Source organism: Brienomyrus brachyistius, chromosome 18 (genome assembly GCF_023856365.1).
Source record: "Brienomyrus brachyistius isolate T26 chromosome 18, BBRACH_0.4, whole genome shotgun sequence".
NCBI lineage: Eukaryota > Metazoa > Chordata > Actinopteri > Osteoglossiformes > Mormyridae > Brienomyrus > Brienomyrus brachyistius.
In genome coordinates this window covers 17,513,831-17,534,233 of record NC_064550.1, presented here as the reverse complement: position 1 = coordinate 17,534,233, position 20,403 = coordinate 17,513,831, and the positions used below count along the sequence as shown (strand labels likewise).

The window sequence follows — 20,403 nt, the reverse complement described above, 5'->3', positions numbered from 1 at the left end:
TACAGATTTTACGTTCCGGTTTTACTTTCACCACCAGATGTCACTGCAGTTCAATAGATGCGAATTGTACCGAGAGGGGTGCTGTCGACATCGTCCCTCTGACTCGAAGATAGAAATGCGACATAAGAGTGCATGGTTGTAGGCAATCTAAATTTTTAAGAGTGGAGTACTTACTGTCTTATCTTTTATATTGTCCACCTAGGTGGATCGGAAGTTGACATAGGTGAGTATGGGGCGACATGGGCAGACAGGGAGATAACATAGACAGGAAGGGGGGCGACATAGGTGGGAAGGGAGTGACATAGGTGGGCAGACAGATGACATAGGTGGACAGGGGGATTACATAGCAGGCAGGGAGATTGTGGGTGGGGGGGTGACATAGGCAAGCAGACAGATGACCTAGGCAGGCAGGTAAATGGCATAGGCGCCAAGCACACAGACTAGGGGGACCAGGTGGTGACATGGCTGTAGTGGCGCCTGTAGAAATTTTTATCTGATTTTAAATTAGCCCTGGACCCCTGCTCCCCTGCCTCTCTTACAATATTGCTAGGCACCTTATATCTCATATCTATGCCCTCGGATAACATGTTGTGGAATACACAGCTCATGGGAAAATGCAATGAAACAAATAAAAACTAGTGGAATTTCAAAACTAAACTAATCCTGATTTGCTTTTGCATGGTTGATTGCTGAATCTGTTGTCTTGTGTTTGTAAAATTCCCCTGAATTCACTAGTCTGACATGGCTCTTGAAGACCAAATATGGTTACAGCGAGGTTCATGCATTTTAACTTAAGATTTTGACAGTTTTCTGTTATACTTCAATGTCAGTTTAGCTGCCATGAACACGGCCATTACAGGATATCTTACACAATGATGGCGTTGGTGGTTCGAGAGTCAAAGCACAATTGCTGCTTTAACCAAGATTTTATCGATATAGTGCGTTAATCATTTGAGTCCTTCCAAGAAATTAAAGCATATACACAGTTATAGTGACCAATCGCTTGTATGGATCAACAATCTGGGGACAGAATTATTCCTGTACAAATACTGTTTAAATAGTTTGCTTATAGTAATCAAGTAGTCCACTTACAGTGTTCATTTTGGGTCCTTTTGTACATGACATTCTTTTTTGACTTCGATAACCTCACTTTGCCTTACTGTAACCCGACTGCTTCTGCTAGCTACCTGCAAGCACAGAAAACATGACAGAAAAAATAGTCACTTTTTCTCAATGACAAATTTAGACTCATCAAAGCTTATGATAAACTGTAAAAAACAAGCCCCCAAGATGCAGCAGCGAAACTACAATAATCTGCATTTTATGCACAGTACTGGACTGTATTATAGCGTATTTGAATTATACACAATTTAATAATAATTTGTATACTACATTTGTACATAACGATCATCCACTTTTACTGATCAATTTCACCCAGACAGACGTGATCACTATATGCGATTTCCACTCTATTTTAATTAATATGGCTGTATCATTCTACGAAGATTTTTTTCATTCTTCATTCTAGTGGTCAAATTGTGAAGTGTGCAAGGACAACATTGCAGTCTTGCATTCCATAGTGGAACATGTTAATGGGTGCAATAATTTGCAGTAATGGTATTTTTTTTATTACATCTGCAATATGAATCAAGAACATTTAAATGGCATTTTCATAGGATATGATCAAATTTAGCTCTCTGTGCATATATCTATTTTACTAGTTTGCATCTCTAACAATTCAATTCAAAGTCTGTTCAGTTCCGTGGACTTTTACCATTATTTTATTGAGGTTAGAAACATTACAGATTTAGTATCACAAAAAAACGAAGAGGAAAGTTTTAGTTAATGCTCCAGTGAGAGACTGAAAGGTTCAGTTAGACGTGAAAGTATGAAGCAAGTAAATATCAAGGGCACAGCACCGTAATCCATGACCTCATTCATGAAAGAATAGAAAAAAATACTTATGAGAGTTAATATTAAGACCACAGGGGGGTGGAGATTAAACTCTAGCAAATAGCATTACTGGGGTTCAGAAAGAATCTCAGAATTAATCAAAATAGCCAAAACCCTTAAGCTGTAATTACAACATGAGATTGTCAAAAAGCTTTAAGTTTTCCCCATTTATTTCCCTATATTTTCTATGTTGGCAGTAATCTGACTTCACAAACAAATATTCCAGTGCTGGGTTGAAATTTCATCTCTCTTCTAATATTTTAATATTTTAATTCAACTAGCAAAGCGCTCGCTTACCTGAAGTCACGCCGGAAAGAGACCAACACTGACTGGTGTCTCATTATATTCAGAAATGCATGTAATACAGGAAAAACAATATGTATGCTTTTCAATAAGTGCATTATTAAAATATCAATATACTTGTTTAAAGATGTTCTTGAATAGAATGGGGGGGTTAGCGCCCCACTCCCCGGAGAACGTGTTGCAAATATGGTTAATCCAGTCCAGGACAAGTATTTGGATCTTTCTCTCCTTCATCTTCCTCATGGCCTGTCTTATCTGATAGTCACATGGTCTCATTTTCAAAGACTGAGCTCCATTTCTCGCAGGTTTTGTTAATACCCCCTGCCTCACGTCTCAGCTCACTCCTGTCAGCCACCCTCCCTGCACCCCTTACATTAATTGCCCGTGGAGGACAAGGTCAAGGAGGTAGAGAGTGAAAGTCAGAGAGGAAGCTCAGGAGCTGGAAACATCTGTCCAGGCTGCAGGATGCAGAAGGCATAAGGTGAGCGTGATGGATATGGCCGGCCTGGAGATTACGACAAGGGCCAGATGCAAGAAGTGTCTCTCTTTGCCCCAGCGTTGACGGGCGGGCCAGCCTACGCCAAGCCCTCCGCAGCGCGAGCTCTGACATCAAGCAACATGTGGGACACCCATTGGATAAACCCAATTGGATTTGTTATTCAAGAAAAATTAATAAAAGTATTATATTTAACGGCAAAGTGAAACACTGTCCCAACCTGTTGAATTTTCAAGACATACATCTAATATAGCAATGTGAATATTTACTTTGCTGACATATAAGTTACCTATTGACCAACTGCGAAGTTTGGGGACACCCATCATCCACGTGAGAATGGCAGCAATTAAAATTTTTCCATTGTAGTCAGGTGAAATCTGATTGGCTGTTGGAGGCTCCGCCCACGTTGTTGAGCCTTGAACCATAGTCAGGTGACCAACAGTGCAAAGACTGAGGACCCTGCCATTAAAAAGTGTGAGAATGACAATGAAGGCAACAGAAACCTTCATATGCAGATAGGGGCACTGATTTTGTAAAGAAAGTTTAGCAGCAGCCCTGAAATGGTACTTAAGAAACACACTTAACTTTTTTCCATTTGCCGTTAAGGTGTGTGTACAAACACGTCAAACAGTACTGCCGTGTTTCACTGATCCCTGTCCAGTTATATTTTTAACCTCGGTGTAGATACGTATACAACACAGGACATCACAGCTGTCTGAGAGGCAGATTTCTTCAAGAAGAAACAAGTTACCTGAGTGTTATATTTTCTCGTTCCTTACCTCCTTTAGGGGCTTCTACTATCCTAAACCAAGCCAAGGAAGATCTTAGCACTCCAGCAGAGCTGGATCATCGAGATGACGGCAAGCTCTCGAAGCTCTTGCCTTGTCTCGTCCTTCTATCTGTTAGCGAATGCAGTGGGGCACAGTTAAGCTTTTGTGGAGAATTACAGACCATGGCATGCAGTTCATTACACAGATAATGCACTGAGGCAAATAAAAGCTTCTGTGCTGTTGACAGGGTGGAAAGAATAAAGGCCATAGTTCTGTAACAGCCCAGAGTCGTCACATTAGGTTAGTGTCGTGTTTCCCATCCCAGCCAGACGGTCCACTTTTTTGCCTCCTCCCAGGTCTGGGCCAATGAGGAACCAGTGTTTCCTGTTACGGGTATGTTGGGTTCTGGGAGAAAACAACACTGTGGGCTGTCTGCAGGTTCCCAACAACTGGGTTGGGAAATTCTCATCTCCAAAGCAATGGCTAAAAACCATCACCACTATATGTTTTGTATGGGACATTTTAAACAAACTCAAAGCTATTACCCTATTCAGGGTCACAGGGGGTCTGGAGCTTGTCCCGGAGGCTACGGATGCAGGGCAGGGAACAACCCAAAATGGAGCGCCAACCCATCGCAGGACACACTCACATGCCATTCACTCACACATGCACACCTACGGGCAATATGGTAACTCCAGTTAACCTCAAGCATGTTTTTCGTCTGTCGGGGGAAACTGGAGAACCTGGAGGAAACCCCACGGCGACATGGGGAGAACAAGGGTATTTTGTTAATATACATCAGCCAAACATTACATACACAGGAAATCACAAAATGACTCTCTCTAAATGGCAGAAACACAGGAACCCCACGCAGACGGTGGCATGGTAGACACTTGAACCCTGGTGTCAGAGGTGCAAGGCAACAGTGCTAAACCACCATGCCACAAGCGAATCAAGTTGCAAATTTTAAGTACAGGCAGAGTTTAAAAATGAGTCCCCCAATGAAAGGAAGTGCAGTCATCTCTAGTTTTGAATCAGAGTCACCTGCAATGAAAACAGGAGAGTCACGGGAGAGGCTGGCAGGAGGAGGTCACGCCACTACACAGCAGGATATTTATGATGTGCCGTGTAGCTCAGCCGGTCATCTTACATCAAGCTGACTTCAACAGGCCCATTTCTGCCATGATGCTTGTGCTGATTTACACAGAAAGTGTGCGTCTGTTTCTGTGACCGCTGATCGATTAGCAAGCAAGTTCTCACAGAGATTGGCAATGTTGAAGACGTATATTAATATACATGATAAAGCAAGAATATGCACTTTTGACATTTATTGTTTTCAGGAATTGCTACTCAATGTGTGCATACGTTATAAAATCAGAGTAACTCGTTACTTCATTAAACATATTGATCCCAGAAATCTGTTACAATTTTGACTAGCATTCATATGGATGACTCAAGATTTTCCACTTTTTATTCAATAACAAAATGGTGCCCAGACTTTGGTAAAATCAGGCATCACCAGCCTGTCCGCATTTGGCAAGACTTGTCTGTATCTGGGATTTAAAAAAAAATTGCATATCATTTTATATACCATGTTGGTAATAAAATGAGCATTTTCCCATGACTCATGACTCAGACTTCAAAGACCATAGAGAAGCTTCACGAAAATCTGTAAACCTGTTTATTTGAAAGTACGGGAACTTCACAGGAATCAAAGATGAACAGATAACAGGGTTGACAGGGCACACATACAAAAAAAAATTATATTCATCCAATCATCACAAATATATTTTTAATCACCTCATTAAGAAGGCAAACTCTCATTTGCCAAGAGGGTATACTAAATTCTCACAGGCAGAGTTCGAGGAAAAAAAAAAAGACGCATAAAGATATTTTAAGTACGGAGTGCAGATATGGACCCCGACAGAGAGCAGCATGTCCACCGTCTATGCCATGCTTTCTTTCCTCAGAGTGCGTTTCGGGTGCCACGGGTAAGGACTCGACAGGCCTAGTCGTCCTTTGACTCCCGACTTTCTCTTTGTCAAGCTGTGACACCTAATGGGAACTCCCAGCTCCTCCATTACGGCTCTGAAGGAAATGCACTGATGAGGAGAACATGGCGGCTTCAGTAATCAGTGCAGAACAGCTTAGACTAGTAATAATAATATTACAATAACAACTTATATAGGTATATAATAAGCATCATAATAAAATAACATTAATAGTAATAAAAATCAAATAAATAATAATAATGACTTGGGATAAAAATTAGGTTGAGGTGTGGTTTAAGAAGAAAAAAACTATATGGAAAATAATGTTTGAAATGGCTGATTTTTTCACTCAGCTTAAATTTAGTCTGACGTCAAAATAAAATCCTGAACTCAGAATTGCTCCTATTGGCCATTTAAACCTTTTTTCTTTTTTGAATAAAAGACTTTGCTATTTTTAGCTCCAAATCGTTCTCTCCTCCGTATGTTGCAGGTGCGAGGGGAAGGATGTGGGGTCGATTCTCTACTTTAGGTCCAGCAGAAATATGCTCCCTGGACAAGAGTTTTCTTTCGCGAGCGCAAATTGGAAGTTTATGAAGTGAATGTTTTCTGCGTTCATCCATGTGTGATATGACTGGGCTGCGAGCAGGAATTTATAAATGGGATCTCAGAAAACAGATTCTGATTCTTGTGCCAAATCATAGAAATAGTGTTTGCTAGTTGTTTTTCAATATATACTTAAAAAAAAAACACTTCATTTAAACTCTTGTGGAAGACAGCCTCATATCAAATGCCCAGGGCCAGGAAACAAAAAGTTGAAATCATCTTTCTGCACTTTCATTTCTCACCAGGGAGAAACTCGGATGTTCCACTGACAGGATCATTGCGACCAGCTGGTGGCGCTGCATGCTTGGCCGGCCTGCCAGCTCTGCAAAGCCTGCAAAAAAAGGAGTGTGCGTGCCGATACCTACCCCAGAGATCGCCGTCCGTGAGGCATGTGTGTGACCTGCAGGCAGACCTAAGGGGGGGTTTGCAGGGAATCTGTGAGATGAATCCCAGTCTGGCCGTGAAGGAGCATTGATCCACGCCTCACTAGAATGACAGTTTACTTCATGTGTTGCCTTAATCTTTAATCTTAATAACAAAGCATGACCGAACAAATAATTTTTAAAGTTTATTTTAGTACATATCATTACGATTAAAATGTCAGTTGGAAGACAGAGCACATTTCACATATTTAAAGAATTTACAATTATGTGAAAAGCCCTTAACCAATTTGGGGGCAAAATATTTGCTTGCCTTTAGTTTTCGTTCAAATCAAATCGATTTGATTAGTTTTAGTTGGCTTTATTTATTTTTGAACACAAGTAAATCTTGTGTCCATCCCTATAATTTCAAGGGTTTCCAATCTTCAGTGTCAGTTTATGTCAAGGTTTTAAAACAACTACTGATCACACTTTCTAATCAATCAATCAATCAATCAATTATTTTTAGGACTTAAGACTTAGGCAGGCAAAAAAGGTTTAAGGTTATTTCTATAGTGTATTTCAGATCAGAAAAAATATATTAGAATGTATGAAAACTCAATTAACTTTATTTGTTACATTAATTAGCTGAACAAAGTGGGGCAGTGGTCAAGTCAAAAAATGCATGGGTGTACTGGATGGTCTCTGTAAATTGTGAAGCTGACATAATATAGTTTTACACTAACTTGAAGATCATTTAAACATCATTTTCTTTGACTGCCTAAGACTTCTCCATAGTACTGTACCTATCAAAAAAATGTAACATTCAAGTGTAACAGAGCAACATCTGCAGGATGTACAGCTCATTTTCAAACCACTGAACTATGGACGTCTGCATTCAGTATGTCCCCTAAATTTAATTTTTAGATATCAAACATGATTATTATTTTTTTATAGCTCGACTTGTCTAAGTAGAATGATGAAGTTGATTGGAAGTGTGGTATAGAAAAAATTGTCTTTTTTTAATGGGATATCACCTGGCATTGTGCAAAGCACTTTTAAAAAATATATTAGCGATTCATTGTTTTTCAATGAATTGTCATTTCACAGGGCAATGCCGCAGAACAATTACATGCTTGGGTAAAGAAGGGACTGAGGTTGAAATGGGAGACGAGTCTCCAGTATGAAATAATAAGTTCAGTTTTATGTAAGTTCAGTATGAAATTATAAGTTCAGTTTTATAGGTTACATTTCTAGCATACTCATTTAGCGGCTATGCTAAAGCACGGCAGCTGAATTAAGAGATCTTAACCCTCTGCAATATTACTGTCCCTTTGCCCCCTATAGCCCAGCCGGTACTCTACAAGATGTCACTATCATTTGCAAATGTTTCTTATACTCTAAGGAGTTGTATATCCCATTAAAGCTGGAAAACATATCTTCTTTCTCCCTCAATTTTCTCAACGCTACTTTAGTATTGAGTCCGTATTTCAACTTGCTGGACCCTGAAACAACAGGTCACCTTTCATGTAAGCTGAGCCCCAACTGGAGCTATTGAGAAGCTTTATTACTACAGCCAGCCAAGATACCCTGGCCTATTAGCCCTGTTTCTCTGCAAAGCAATATACATTCTCTTCGCATTATAGAGTTTGAGTTACGATATTTCGACTTTACGATGGTGTGATAGCGAAGCATATTCAGTAGCCATAAAACTTGTGCGATATGCCCTGCGGAACTTTCTATTGACGCTGGGTGATGGCAACATCCACCCAGCCATGCTTCCAGTCTCTGTAGTGCTTGCAAGCGTAAACATCACGTAGTTCGGCAGGCTAAGCTAAGCGGGCTAAGCTAAGCGGGCTAAGCTAAGCCCAGCTTTGGCATGATAGTTGCGTGTCCATGGGTCCTTGAGCAAGTCCCTTAACCCCCAGCTCCATGGGTGCTACTGCAGGTGGCTGCCCTTTGCTGCCAAACTTTTTGTTTTTCTGTGTTTTTCCAAATTATACCAAGCCCACTATGTCTGCTAGACACTCAAGGGTGTCATATTCATATTTAACTTACGATATTTTCAATTTTCCAATTTCATCAGAATGCAACCCCACCACAAGTGGGGCACAACTTGGGTTTGAACCATAATTTGGACTGATACGTTCATCAATGACATTCGCAAAGACAACCTTAGCTTATGGAGATTCAGAAGACACCCTATATTGATATTTCAGAAATCAATTTATTTGCTGTTGTTTCAGTCAAGGAGAACATTAATAACACGTCAACATGCGGCTAGCTGTCCTTTCTTGTCTCAAATTAAATGACTCCAGTTTCATGCTATTATGAAACAACGCAATTCCTGACAGTGAAAGAACAAGCCAGCTTAAAACAGGAGCCATGAAATGTAATTTTATGGATGTTGAGATTTCTATGTAGCTGGCAACCATTTAACTGGCCATGACCCTGGTCTAAGAGAGAACACTGGAGGAAAAACACATTTCAAAAGTTCTGGTTTATCCTAGCAGATAAACCCAGCAATGTGAGCTGGGCTACTTTTAAGCTCATGGGAGTTTTACTTGCACAAAATGTTCTGAGGGCAGAACGATGAATCAGGTGCAGTGAGATAACCAATCATATTGCAATGGGGGCGTCTCCAAGCGATGGTGGGACCAAAGAATCAGATGTCTTCGTCCCGCCTCCTCTAGTTGTTTGGAGCTACCTCTTCTACAATCTGATTGGTTATTTCTCTAAACCAATCATTATTCCCTCTGCTCTCAGAACATGTTTTTGTAAGTAAAGCTCTCACAAGCTTCTTATATCATTCTAAATATCTAAGGCTGAAAATCCTAGACACCACAACCTTAGAGAGGATACGAAATAAGAGGAATGAGGGGGAAACAACGTAAGCTTTTAGCAGGTTTCAGACATACCTTACAACAAAATGCACAGACAGTATGAGAACTAGCAGAGAGAGCTTCCCACACGCTAAGTCCGACAACAGGCATGTGTCCGAGGAATATAGGAAAGGCTGCCTACGTGATCGCTGTGGTTGTACATCATAAGCAAAACAAAAGTCCTTTGCATATGAAATGAATGGCAAAGGGTCATGACAAAAAAATCAAATAAACATATGCAAATAAATTATAAAAATAATGCATTGAGATCTGACCAATATAACCTCTAATACAGTGTTTCAAAACCCAGTCCTTGCGGACTCCCAGAAGGTGCACATTTTTGCTCCCTCCCAGGCTCCACACATCTGAAACACAATCAAACAATCAAGAACCCCGAATACCTGATTCAGGTGAGAGCTGGGAGGGAGCAAAAATGTGGACTGCCTGGGGGTCCACAAGGACCGGGCTGAGGAACACTGCCTTAATCTATCTGGAAAGCATCAGACACAGAAAAGCAATGGCACTTGACCCATCATGGTACACTCAAAATTAGCCAAACAACCACCTTGATATGGGGTGGTTACACAACACTGCTCTGCAAATCATCACCTTCAACTTCAAATTGTTCGAAGTGTGAGTAACGGCTGTCAGAATTCTTCGACTCACTTATTTTGGTCAGGAAAATGATCTACTAGGTACAGGCGCAGATCTCTCTGACCTAAATCACTACTTATCATTAGTAGATTTGATTAACGCTGTGTTATGCTTTTGCTGCCTAAACCTGCATGCAAAACAAAACAAAACAAAACAAAACAAAACAAAACAAAACAAAACAAAACAAAACAAAACAAAACAAATACAACTGAGTTAAAGAAGCTTCCTGTACAAGATATTGTATGAAGATTACCCATGCTAAGGCAGTGAAGTGGCTGTCAAAATATTAGAAATCTAAACCAAACTTCCACAAAACAAATTTTAGGGTTCTTTTTTAAAAAAAAAAAAATATATCCAAGATTACCAACTTTGCACAGCATTTGTCTAATGATAGTAATACAGTTCTTCATACCATTTTTGCTGGCCACATAAAGCAAAATTTCACATTTCCGTTCATTCTCTCCAACATCTGTTCTAACGTCGCACTGCATCGATGCTCCTCTCCTGCCCTGAGAACTTCCAGCGAGGCGTTCAGCACTTGTTCAGCCACGCAGGCTGACTGGCACTCACCTCCTCCGCATCTGTCTTCTTCCTGGCTTTGTAAACGAACTCGCCGATGGCCACAAACACTGAGAGAACCAGACCAGCGGCCAGCACGATGAAGATGCCCCCGATGTTCTCCACTCCCAGGGCACTGGCCTCCTTGTTGTCCTCATCCGGGCAGCCGTTACCCCGCCACCATTTCTCTTTCATCATATGTAGCTTCCCCTCCTCCTGAAGCTGAAGAATGGCAATGGTCACCTTGTCTCTGTAGGGCGAACCTGGAGACAACGGGGCATAGCACAGGAGTCAACAGCATCACCGAGTGAGTTAACCTACATCCTAGAACCTGGTGTATAGGAAACCAGCCCCCCCGACTACTTCTACTGATTGTCCTTCTAACCCACCTCTTAATTCTTTCATTATAGTGCCATCGATTGGATATTAAGCCCACATGCTGTTCCAGGATTAATCAATCTCACCCTGCTGACATTGCTAACCCTTGTGGCCTGGAGTATAACAACAACCATCAACAACAACCATCTCCGCATATTGAAAAGCTAGAGGAGAAACAGTGAGTGAACTTATTGTGTACATTTCATGACATGTTGTACTTGTATAACTATGTACATGACAAATAAAGGAATCTTGGAATCTTGAACAAAATTCAGTTAGAATCAAAACTCCATGGACACCAACTTCATATCAGTTATTACTGATAACTACATATCAGTTATTGCTGATAACTACATATCAGTTATTGTCCAAACCTGGACCTTGGAAGGAGCAAAAGATGGACTGTTTGGGGAGTCCCCGGCGACTGAGTTGGGAAACACCAACAGAATATCATAAAAGAGATTGTAAGTAGCAGCGTGTACTGATGGCCAAAATGACACTTCATGAACCATTTGATATATTTTTTACTGCACTAGATGGTGCTATCTGTTCAAAAAAGGGGGCAAACCATGCCCCAATGCAAACCAAGAGCACCATCTAGTGGGGTCAAAAAATACAGCAAATGGTTCATGAAGCATTGTTTTGTTCATCACTAGCAGTCTGAGCTCTAGAAGTTCTATTGCAGGTTAACTTTAAGGTCATTTGCTAATAATTCATATCAATCCCTTAAAGGAAAATAGCTGTCTTTCTAGAACTTCAACAGTGCATTGCCTTGGACCACAGTCTGACTAATCCCTCCGACTGTCTTACCAATGGGAGTCCCAACACCATATCCTTTGGAGTCGATTAAGCCCCCAATCTGAGTGAGGTTGCAGTTCCTCTGGCTGATGTACTCGATGCTGGTGGACTCCATGAGCAGAGCGTAATCCGTGGTGAGGACTCTCTGTATCCCCTCACGGTTGTTCTTCACCAGGGCTGTGTTCTTCCTGCTGCTCATGAATGCCCACATCTTTTCGTAGGTGGAGATTTTGGATTTCTGAAAGTTACGCAAGAGGGTACGGATTAAATCATTAAACCAAACTGTTTTTAACATAAACACGCGCATATCATCACAACACTGCTGCTGGAACCCAGACGCTACCGCCGCTCCAGACAAACAGCAGGTGGCCAATAATCTCTATCATCACCACAGACAGTAGCCACCTGTCAAAATTTCAGCATCTCTGTTTCAGACCGGCTGTCCGAAGCTGCTACTCCCCTAATCCACCAATGTCTGGCTTCCACTAATGGCTCCAGCTGGCGTGTTTTTGGGAAGACTTCCTGCACAGCCAAAAAGAAGGGCCCTCAGAGAAGGCTTGGCAAGCCTCTGGTATTGCCACTAGCCCAACTGTAACCCTACAGTGCCCATGCTGACGCAAATGAAGCCGTGTCTTGGGCAGCACTACCAGCCTGAACGCACAGAACCAAACAACGCCTCACCACCTCCCCCTGATTTGTTCTGCTGAGCGCTGCCCAGTTTTAAACTCACGCCTACCATGGGGTCAAATTGACCCCAACAGCACATGTCAGGTGACTCCTCATAATAATAATTATTGTAGGAGCATGTAAGAGTTATGATACCGCTCATAGAAATCTACCGAACTCCACGCATCATATCACAAAGAAGAAGGTGCTTGCATGTTCTGCGCAGTTATACAACTGGAGCGAGGAGTTCGGTAGTAGAAAATAGTTCCTACTTCAAGCTGCTCGCACTAAAGTTTGTGGGATATCTTGAGTAACGCAGAGATGATTTCTGACAAGAGATATTGAAAAGCTCAACAGACTGCAGCAAATGTATTTTTCTGGCACTTTAATAATCACGGAAAGAACGTCATTCAGTCCCATTATATTCGAGAGACGCTTGACATTTCTATAGCTGATATCTTCAAAACTAGGCAACTGCCAACAGGACGACTTAGATGAACAAATAGATCTAAAGGTTCTAAAACACATATCTTTTTCAATTTTGGGTTGAACTGCCCCTTTAATAATCATGATCTTGGCTTGAGAACACCTATGTCCTGGGTATCTTAGGATCTTAGCGATGATCCTGACCCTTATACTCACATTTTCTAATGAACGCTTCCTTCCTTTTGCTTGCCTATACGCCTCTATTCCGGCAGTCTGCCAAAAGATATACTTACACCCTGCAAGTCATTCATGCAGACAAACACCCTTGAACGCGAAACGCATCACGGACAGACAGGTTTCATTCTCAAGACGATGAAATTGGACAGCTGTGTGCAAATGTCTGCCAGCTGATATCATTTGTCCTCCTGGGCCCATGTTCTCTAAGATATATGGGCAAGTAATCTCCATAGATAATGCTCTGAAATGCTTCAGAATGAATGGGATTTGGGCTAGGCAACATATTCAGTGAAGCTGTCATCTGTCCACCCACGGTCACACACTTCTACATATTACAATAATCTTTCTATCGCTGTCAATCACAGGGACGTCCGGTGCTGCTGTCTGAGAGACTGTGACAACGTCTGGCTTAGTTGCCAAAACCTTCGCTTTTTCTAACAGTGAAGTATGCGGCAGACCAGCGGCCGAGTGGCTTTACCGAGACGCAATAAACTGTCGGTGAGGATGGGGTGGGGGGGAAAAAAGACCTTGAGGAAATCTATAAACGCAGCAGACATATGGATTAAAAAAATAATAATGCAAGGCATCATAGAGTTAGCTAAATCCAATTCAGAGGCTCTGGACTGATGAAATTGCATTTCAGATGAGAACAGAAATGCACAAAGGAAGTTTGACAATTTTTCAGTCACTTACTGGGCCAAAACTGACCAGCTTAATACAGATACCAGTAAGCAGAATATACGTCTGGCTTTGCATGAACAGCTTCCATGTGTAGAGAAATATTACCAAGTATGTTACGGCACTGAAACCCCCCGCATAGATTACAACATATATGCTTTACATTGTAATGACAAGCTTGCATTTTAAAATGATAAAAGAATCTAACCGACAAGGTTTAAAACAATGCTGGACATGCTGGCTTATGTATTTTGGGTGGTCCGGGTTAGTGTCCCCAGGCTTAGTCATCCACTGACTCGCGATCTTTGTCAAGCTGTGACACCTGATGGAAAAGGCTCAGGCTGAAGAACATGAGCAGAGATGTCAGATTTACAGGCCTAAGTTTGACTTATTTGTTTTTTTTTTTTGTTTCATTTTCTTTTTTAATTGCGCTATAGGTTATTGATCTTTGGCTTGTAATATTGATAATTATATAAATCATGTATATAAGAGCAAATTTCCAATACTCACTTAATCCACAGGACATGCTTTCAGGAAAATTTTGAGAAAAGTTCTTCCTTAGATTGTACGCAGATTGAATGAGTTTCGGTTCTCAACACCGAAACGTGCTGAAGATGCTTTCCAAAACCGAAACATATGCGAAACATATGAGAAGAGGCCGCTCTATATTTTTTAAGAATCTGCATTGTTAAATCCTGGTTTAATCCTGCTTCTGCCGGCAGAAGGCTACACTGTGAGGCAGGCTGCTTCCAGGCTCAAAGTTTCTAAGACAGCAGGACACAAGAATAAGGTGAAGCAGGAGACACTGGCAGTTACCAGAAACCAGCCAGATAGAGGGCAGAAGCAACTTCCTAATGGCAGAGATGGCTGTTAACTTATCCGGCAGTGTCTCATAAATTGGCGGATGACCTCAAGTGACCCTCAAAAAGAATGGGATACATTAAGTGATGTGAAGTGCACTGCTAGGACAGTTCATAACAGGCTCCTAGAAGCAGGACTGAAGCCCGATATAGCAAAGCGGGAGGGAAGCAGGGAATAGCGAGGCTGGAGTTTGCAAAAAATGCATGTTTTACACAGATACATACCCATAAATTGAGAATTTTTTGCTGTCATCGCTTAATTTTTTTCTAGAGCTGTGTAATGAGGAAGCCTGACTTTAGGTCACTGATGCTCTCATCACACAAACAGCAACAAATAGACTGAGTGAGGTTTGGAAATAGGCACTTCAGCTGATGTGGCCCAGTCTCCCAGAAAAGGGGACTTGAGCCCTTGAATATGCACCCTACTCCCATCTTGATTTATGAGACAGAGAAGAGCATCAGGTTCACCTTGAAGAAGGTCATGGTGGAACCATCTCTCACAGCACCATACTCGATTTTAGTCTGCTTTGCCAAATCGTCGGCCGAATCGATGGGCGAGTCCATTCTCTCGACTGTCAGGAAGGCGGCCAGGTTGGCCGTGTAGGACGATATTATTATCAAGGTAAAAAACCACCAGATGCCGCCAACGATTCTGGTGGAGAGAGCTTTAGGCATCAGTTCTGATCCTGTCACAACAGCAGCAAGGTGAACCAGTTAGACACACGGCACGGACAAGAAGGAAGGCACAGCAGAACATCATGTCAGTCTCCCTGGGGCAACGTCATCCTTTTCCACTTTAAGTATAATGAAGTCATGATTTGATGGCTTGGGGCATGCATGGAGATGATCGTGTGGAGGTCGAGCCCAAACAAATGGCAGTTTTCACCAGGGGGGGAAGGCCATGAAGACACTGTAACGTCTTGATTTATCGCTGTCTTTTTGTTGTCTACAGTTTTATGAGTGTTGCTGTAATCTCAGTAAGGTGAGATGTAGACGACAACCTTGACATGATTCATAATACAGCCTAAATTATTTTCCAGATAACGCCAAAGAACCCCCCCATCCTATCGGAGCGCGTGTCCAGTGACTCGGCACTGCCGTCATCTCTCCAGTCGTCACATCTACACGGGATGTCAGTTTTGTCAGTGCTGTGAGCAGGGAATCCCAGGTTTGCTGGTCTTCTCTGCACAAACACCGCAAAGCTCATGACAGCATGTGAGCCATGTCCATCTAAGTCACATATTTCTGTGGAATTAATCTAAAACATGAAGCCCAGTGAAGCACAAGGTTCAAACATGCCAGCGGTGTTTTGGGAGTTCAGTTACATACAAGGGGAGGTATCATAAGGGCTGGCATATTCGGTTGCAAGAATTCCATTGGAAAAAATTCACGCATTGCATACTGAATGGTCAGGAAGCTCACCATCTATTGGGCCATGCTGCTGAACTGCGATTAATTGCTGTCTCAAACAAATAACTATATTTTCCCCAAACTTCAACAATCAGCTATAGCTCTGGGCTACTGAAATATGACTGAGAGCTTCGTTCGCCAGCTTAATCTGGCATCTAAATCCATTAGTTATGAGCCTCGAATCGCAGCAAACCCAGAAGCATGCGGCGTTCTAAGCTTTGACTGTCGTGGCACACTATCGTCACTCTGCCAGTATAAGAGAGCTGGAGGAACGACAGGGGCCTATAACGTGAAGGGGATTCAAAAACGGCACCGTAAGGCCCAGCTGAGCACATGGTATAAAAGCCTGATGTGTCAATCAGGCAAAACACATAGTAAACTGAGTCTTAGTCTCTTTCTCCTTCACATTTTCTTATGTAATTTCTGTTCCACCCACCTCCTTAGCAAAAAAATAATTGAGCCATGCAGATACCACCGAATCAGGCAGGAAAGACTGGGCTGAACAAGTCGATAAGAGTTTGTGAGCGGTGTGAATGGAAGAATGACAAGAATGACAGCGCACTCCAGCATCCGAGTGAAGATATTCCACCCTGGAATGCGACATGTTGCAGACACTCTATCCTAACATAACGCTGTATGGCAGCGGGGTGAAGTGTGAGGAAGACAGGAAGTGAGCGCATGGTGCAGTGCTGATTTGGGGTGGTGTTTCAGAACCCGAAGGGGTGGTACCATTCGGAGTGAAACATCAGGTTACTATGGCAACACTCTGGGACCGAAGCAGTGTTGCTGAGGTCCCTTTAGTGATGATTGGCAGGTGTGAGAGCCAATCCTTGCCAGACCTTTCTCATGTTCTGCAGGAAAGAAAAATGCTGAGAATCACGCTGAATAGCACTGCTGACACACAGCCAGTGAACAGAGAGAACAAAATGCACAAACAGACGCTAGGTGAAGAAGCTCAGAAATGATACCATAATTCTCTAGTCCTTTTTATACCCCAACCCCCAAAACAAATCAGAAAAGATTTAACTTACGTTCATACTGCGGCATAATTTCTCGCAAATGTTTAGTTGGGCTCCAAAGCCATGACATGCAGAATCTGGTTGGTGCTGACTATCATGCACCCAAGGCAGTGGTAACTGGAGGACACGGCATCCCATAGAATGCTGCGGACGATGGCAAACCCCGAGCAAGTGGACATGGCTCATCCAAGTCACGTGCTGTAGGTCTTTGAGACCACAGGCAGACTCTAACGAACCGACACACGCGTGTAAAACCTGATGCAGCCCACTGAGACGGTGCCATGGTGGGGGAAGGAATGGCAATCCCTGTAACCCGGGGGAAAAGGGGGTCTGTAATGTAAATGCAAGCCAACATTACGAAGCGATGGCAACTAGCATGGATCCAGCGATCCGTCTGAAGACTGTTTTAATACATGAAAGGCATTCGCCTGCAGTACAGGGGCCACAAAGCAGGAAAAAGGGTAGAAATTTGTACCTTGTCATTGGGGCTGTACCCTTGTCATTGTACCTTTTAAGGTAGAGAAACGGACTCTGCGGAACATCCCAATGGTACAAACAGCATTAATTGTTCCTCAGAGTTCATTTCTGTACCTTAAAATGTACATTTACCTACTGCTAAGGGTACAGTTGGCAGACCCTTGAGGGTACAGCCCCAGGGACAAGCAAAGGTACAAATCCGAGAGCGTAAACATGCAGGGTCTTTCAGAACGTAGTATACATACAGTAGTATGTGTACAACTTTCTGCTCTAGTGAACCTTGTGGTTTCGGGGGGGGTGGGGGGGCGTCCTCTGTGTAGCATTTATGCTGCAAAAACACACACATAGCAAGACAATAGCGGAAAGATGTAGCAAAATGGGGGGGGGGGGGGTGTCAATAGGGTATGTTAGCGGGACTGGTGTTCAGTGTGTATCAGCCATTCTCCCAGTCTTTCTTGCACTATATTTTATTTACTTTTATATAGCAGATACTTTTTTCCAAAGCGTCACACAAGTGTGGAGCAGAAAGTAAGGCTAACTAGTGTCCCTGTAAGAGTTAAAGGCCTTGCTCAAAGGCCCAACAGTGACATCACTCAGCTGACTAAGGGACTTGAACTGGCAACCTTCTGATCATAAGTCCTGACTCTCAGTGCCACAAAAACTGCAGGCGTTTCAAATTTCTGTATGGCTGTCGTCGTTTATCACATAGCCATAATAACTGCGGGAGCCCTGGTAGGAATGGAGATCAGGTTTTACAGTGGGCGTTGTGGGGGAGGGGCATAACAGTGGGTGGAGTTTACCGGCCCAGAGGCTAAGCAAACTATGGGATGTGTGCAAAAATGACATGTGACCCCTGTACCTTGCTGCATGAGAGCTCCAACTCCAAACCAGAAACTATTAAGCAACGAAAAATTGTTTTCCACAATGTCTGAGTCAGGGTTGCAGGGATGAGGATTATACCACTCATACGGAGTAAACCTGTGGGCGTTAAAAAGAAGGAAAGAAAAACAGAAAAGAAAAGAACACTGTAAATCACTGCTGGGGCACGTGGTCTGAAACACTGCAATAGCAACATTTATAAAGAAAAAGTAAAATGCATCATAGTATGACAATAAGAGTATGAGGTCAAGTGTCAAAGGTCAAAGAGCAGGTTTAAATAAGTTATACGTATGTGACATTTTCACTATCAGTGTTTACTTATTATTTACTTATTATTACCTCTGCAAGACACAATGTGCAGAAACACAGAACTAAAGTTTAAAATAAACACCCCCCCCCTCCCCCCATTGAAAAACGCTCAAACATTTTGAAAATTTAAGAACAATACTCAATTATTGGCTCAAAGATCTGTTTCAACAAATCCTAAATCAATCTGTGAGATTAAAACAAAACAAACCTAACTTGTACAGCACATGATTTTTGCCAATTCCACCCACAGACTGAGATTAAACAAATGTTGCATTATTGGTGATGACTATATGAAAGCTATAGAACAGTCACCATTAAATTACTTTATGGTCACAGAACTGATTAACTTGATTTAACTGCAAGATAAATGTCATAAATTTGAATGACCCTGCCCTGTAAAGTAATTTACAGTGTCATTATGACACTAGGAATGTGATGGTGAAATAAGTAATCAAATGCAGCATGTAACTTTATAGGACATCCACGTGCTTCGTAAAAGACACTGTATTGGGAATTAGCAAGGCGGCTGGTCCCCATCCATCATGCAGGTTCTGTGACCCATCGAGAACGGTATGTACGGGATTTTCCTGATCTTCCTCAAAGTCTAGTCACTCAAGAGACACCAGCATACCTCGCCTCCTAAGGACGCCGCCCGGATTTAGACTGAAGGTAAATCAAACACCCAGGGGCCCCACAAGACATTTTGCTCCCCATGAAAACATATTTTACTGAACCCCCAACCCAGACCAATAAAATTATGTTCCAAATTTTTAGGAATCATCGTAAACCGCCCCCCCCCCCCCCCCCCCCCCCCCTTTTTTACGGTCCCCCTACAGACACCGACCGATAAGTAAGAGATAAATGACGAGGAGCGGGGCACAGTTATACGAAAACAATCCACGGCAACCTGGTGTAATCCTGCCAGACGTGAAGCGGGCTACTAGCCAGGGTGGAGTTCATTGTTTTTAATTAGCAATGTGGCTAATTATTATTTTTAATTAGCAATTAACAACTAACTACGGTTAATTTTTCAAAAGACTAATTTCAGTGAGTACTGAATAGTATTCCGAGTGGCTCTTAAAAATGAATAAGGATAGAAAATCTGGACTGGCTGCTCACTGAAAGCAGCGAGTTTATTAAGTTACCATAGAAACCGTCAGTAAACAGGCACTTGTGTTGAAAGCAAGCAAAAATATGCTGATAAGATTGACTACTTATGAGTCTCATAGGTTTTTATATTAACATGCGTAATAAAATATTAAAATGCATTAATATAGAACTGTAAACAGGCTCCCAGAACCAACTGTGGGGTTATATGTAAATTATAAACACCCACTTAACATTTCTGCGCCAATAAGAAAACACTATTTACAAGTGGTGCTGTTGTCTTCATTTCTTATTATGTCGAGATGGACAGCAGGCATCAGAACTCAAACGTGGGAGATGAAAACTACCATGCTGTCGTTATGCTGTTTTTCACCACTCAAGGACTTCAAGCACTCAAGGACTCAAACACTTCAAGCACTCAAGGACTGTTTCGTCTGCTATTTTGCAATTTTATACCAACTGGATTCTTACACTTTGTCTGATGTCAGCTAGTGCAAGTTTAACCCCCGACATCAAAATAAAATGTAACCCAGAAGAATCACTGCACACTAAGTGATCATTCCTCAGATCCGTCAAGCCAACAGCAATAC

The 20,403-nt window shown here is 42.2% G+C and overlaps 1 protein-coding gene across 3 annotated transcripts in view; it reads right to left on the bottom strand.

Annotated features, from left to right (window-relative positions):
• Nucleotides 1-5,196: 5,196 nt before the first annotated feature.
• Nucleotides 5,197-20,403, bottom strand: part of grik1a (glutamate receptor, ionotropic, kainate 1a) — a 39,012-nt gene continuing 23,805 nt past the window's right edge. For 2 of the 3 annotated variants that reach the window (XM_048984461.1, XM_048984462.1), the window contains exons 12-15: nt 18,378-18,496; nt 15,081-15,298; nt 11,758-11,983; nt 6,672-10,832 (exon numbers count right to left, since the gene is read on the bottom strand). In XM_048984461.1, the coding sequence (XP_048840418.1) occupies nt 10,543-10,832; nt 11,758-11,983; nt 15,081-15,298; nt 18,378-18,496 (853 nt within the window). In that variant the 3' untranslated portion in view covers nt 6,672-10,542. Of the gene's footprint in view, nt 5,625-6,671; nt 10,833-11,757; nt 11,984-15,080; nt 15,299-18,377; nt 18,497-20,403 lie in introns of those variants that run through there. The other variant, XM_048984463.1, reaches the window with a different exon arrangement.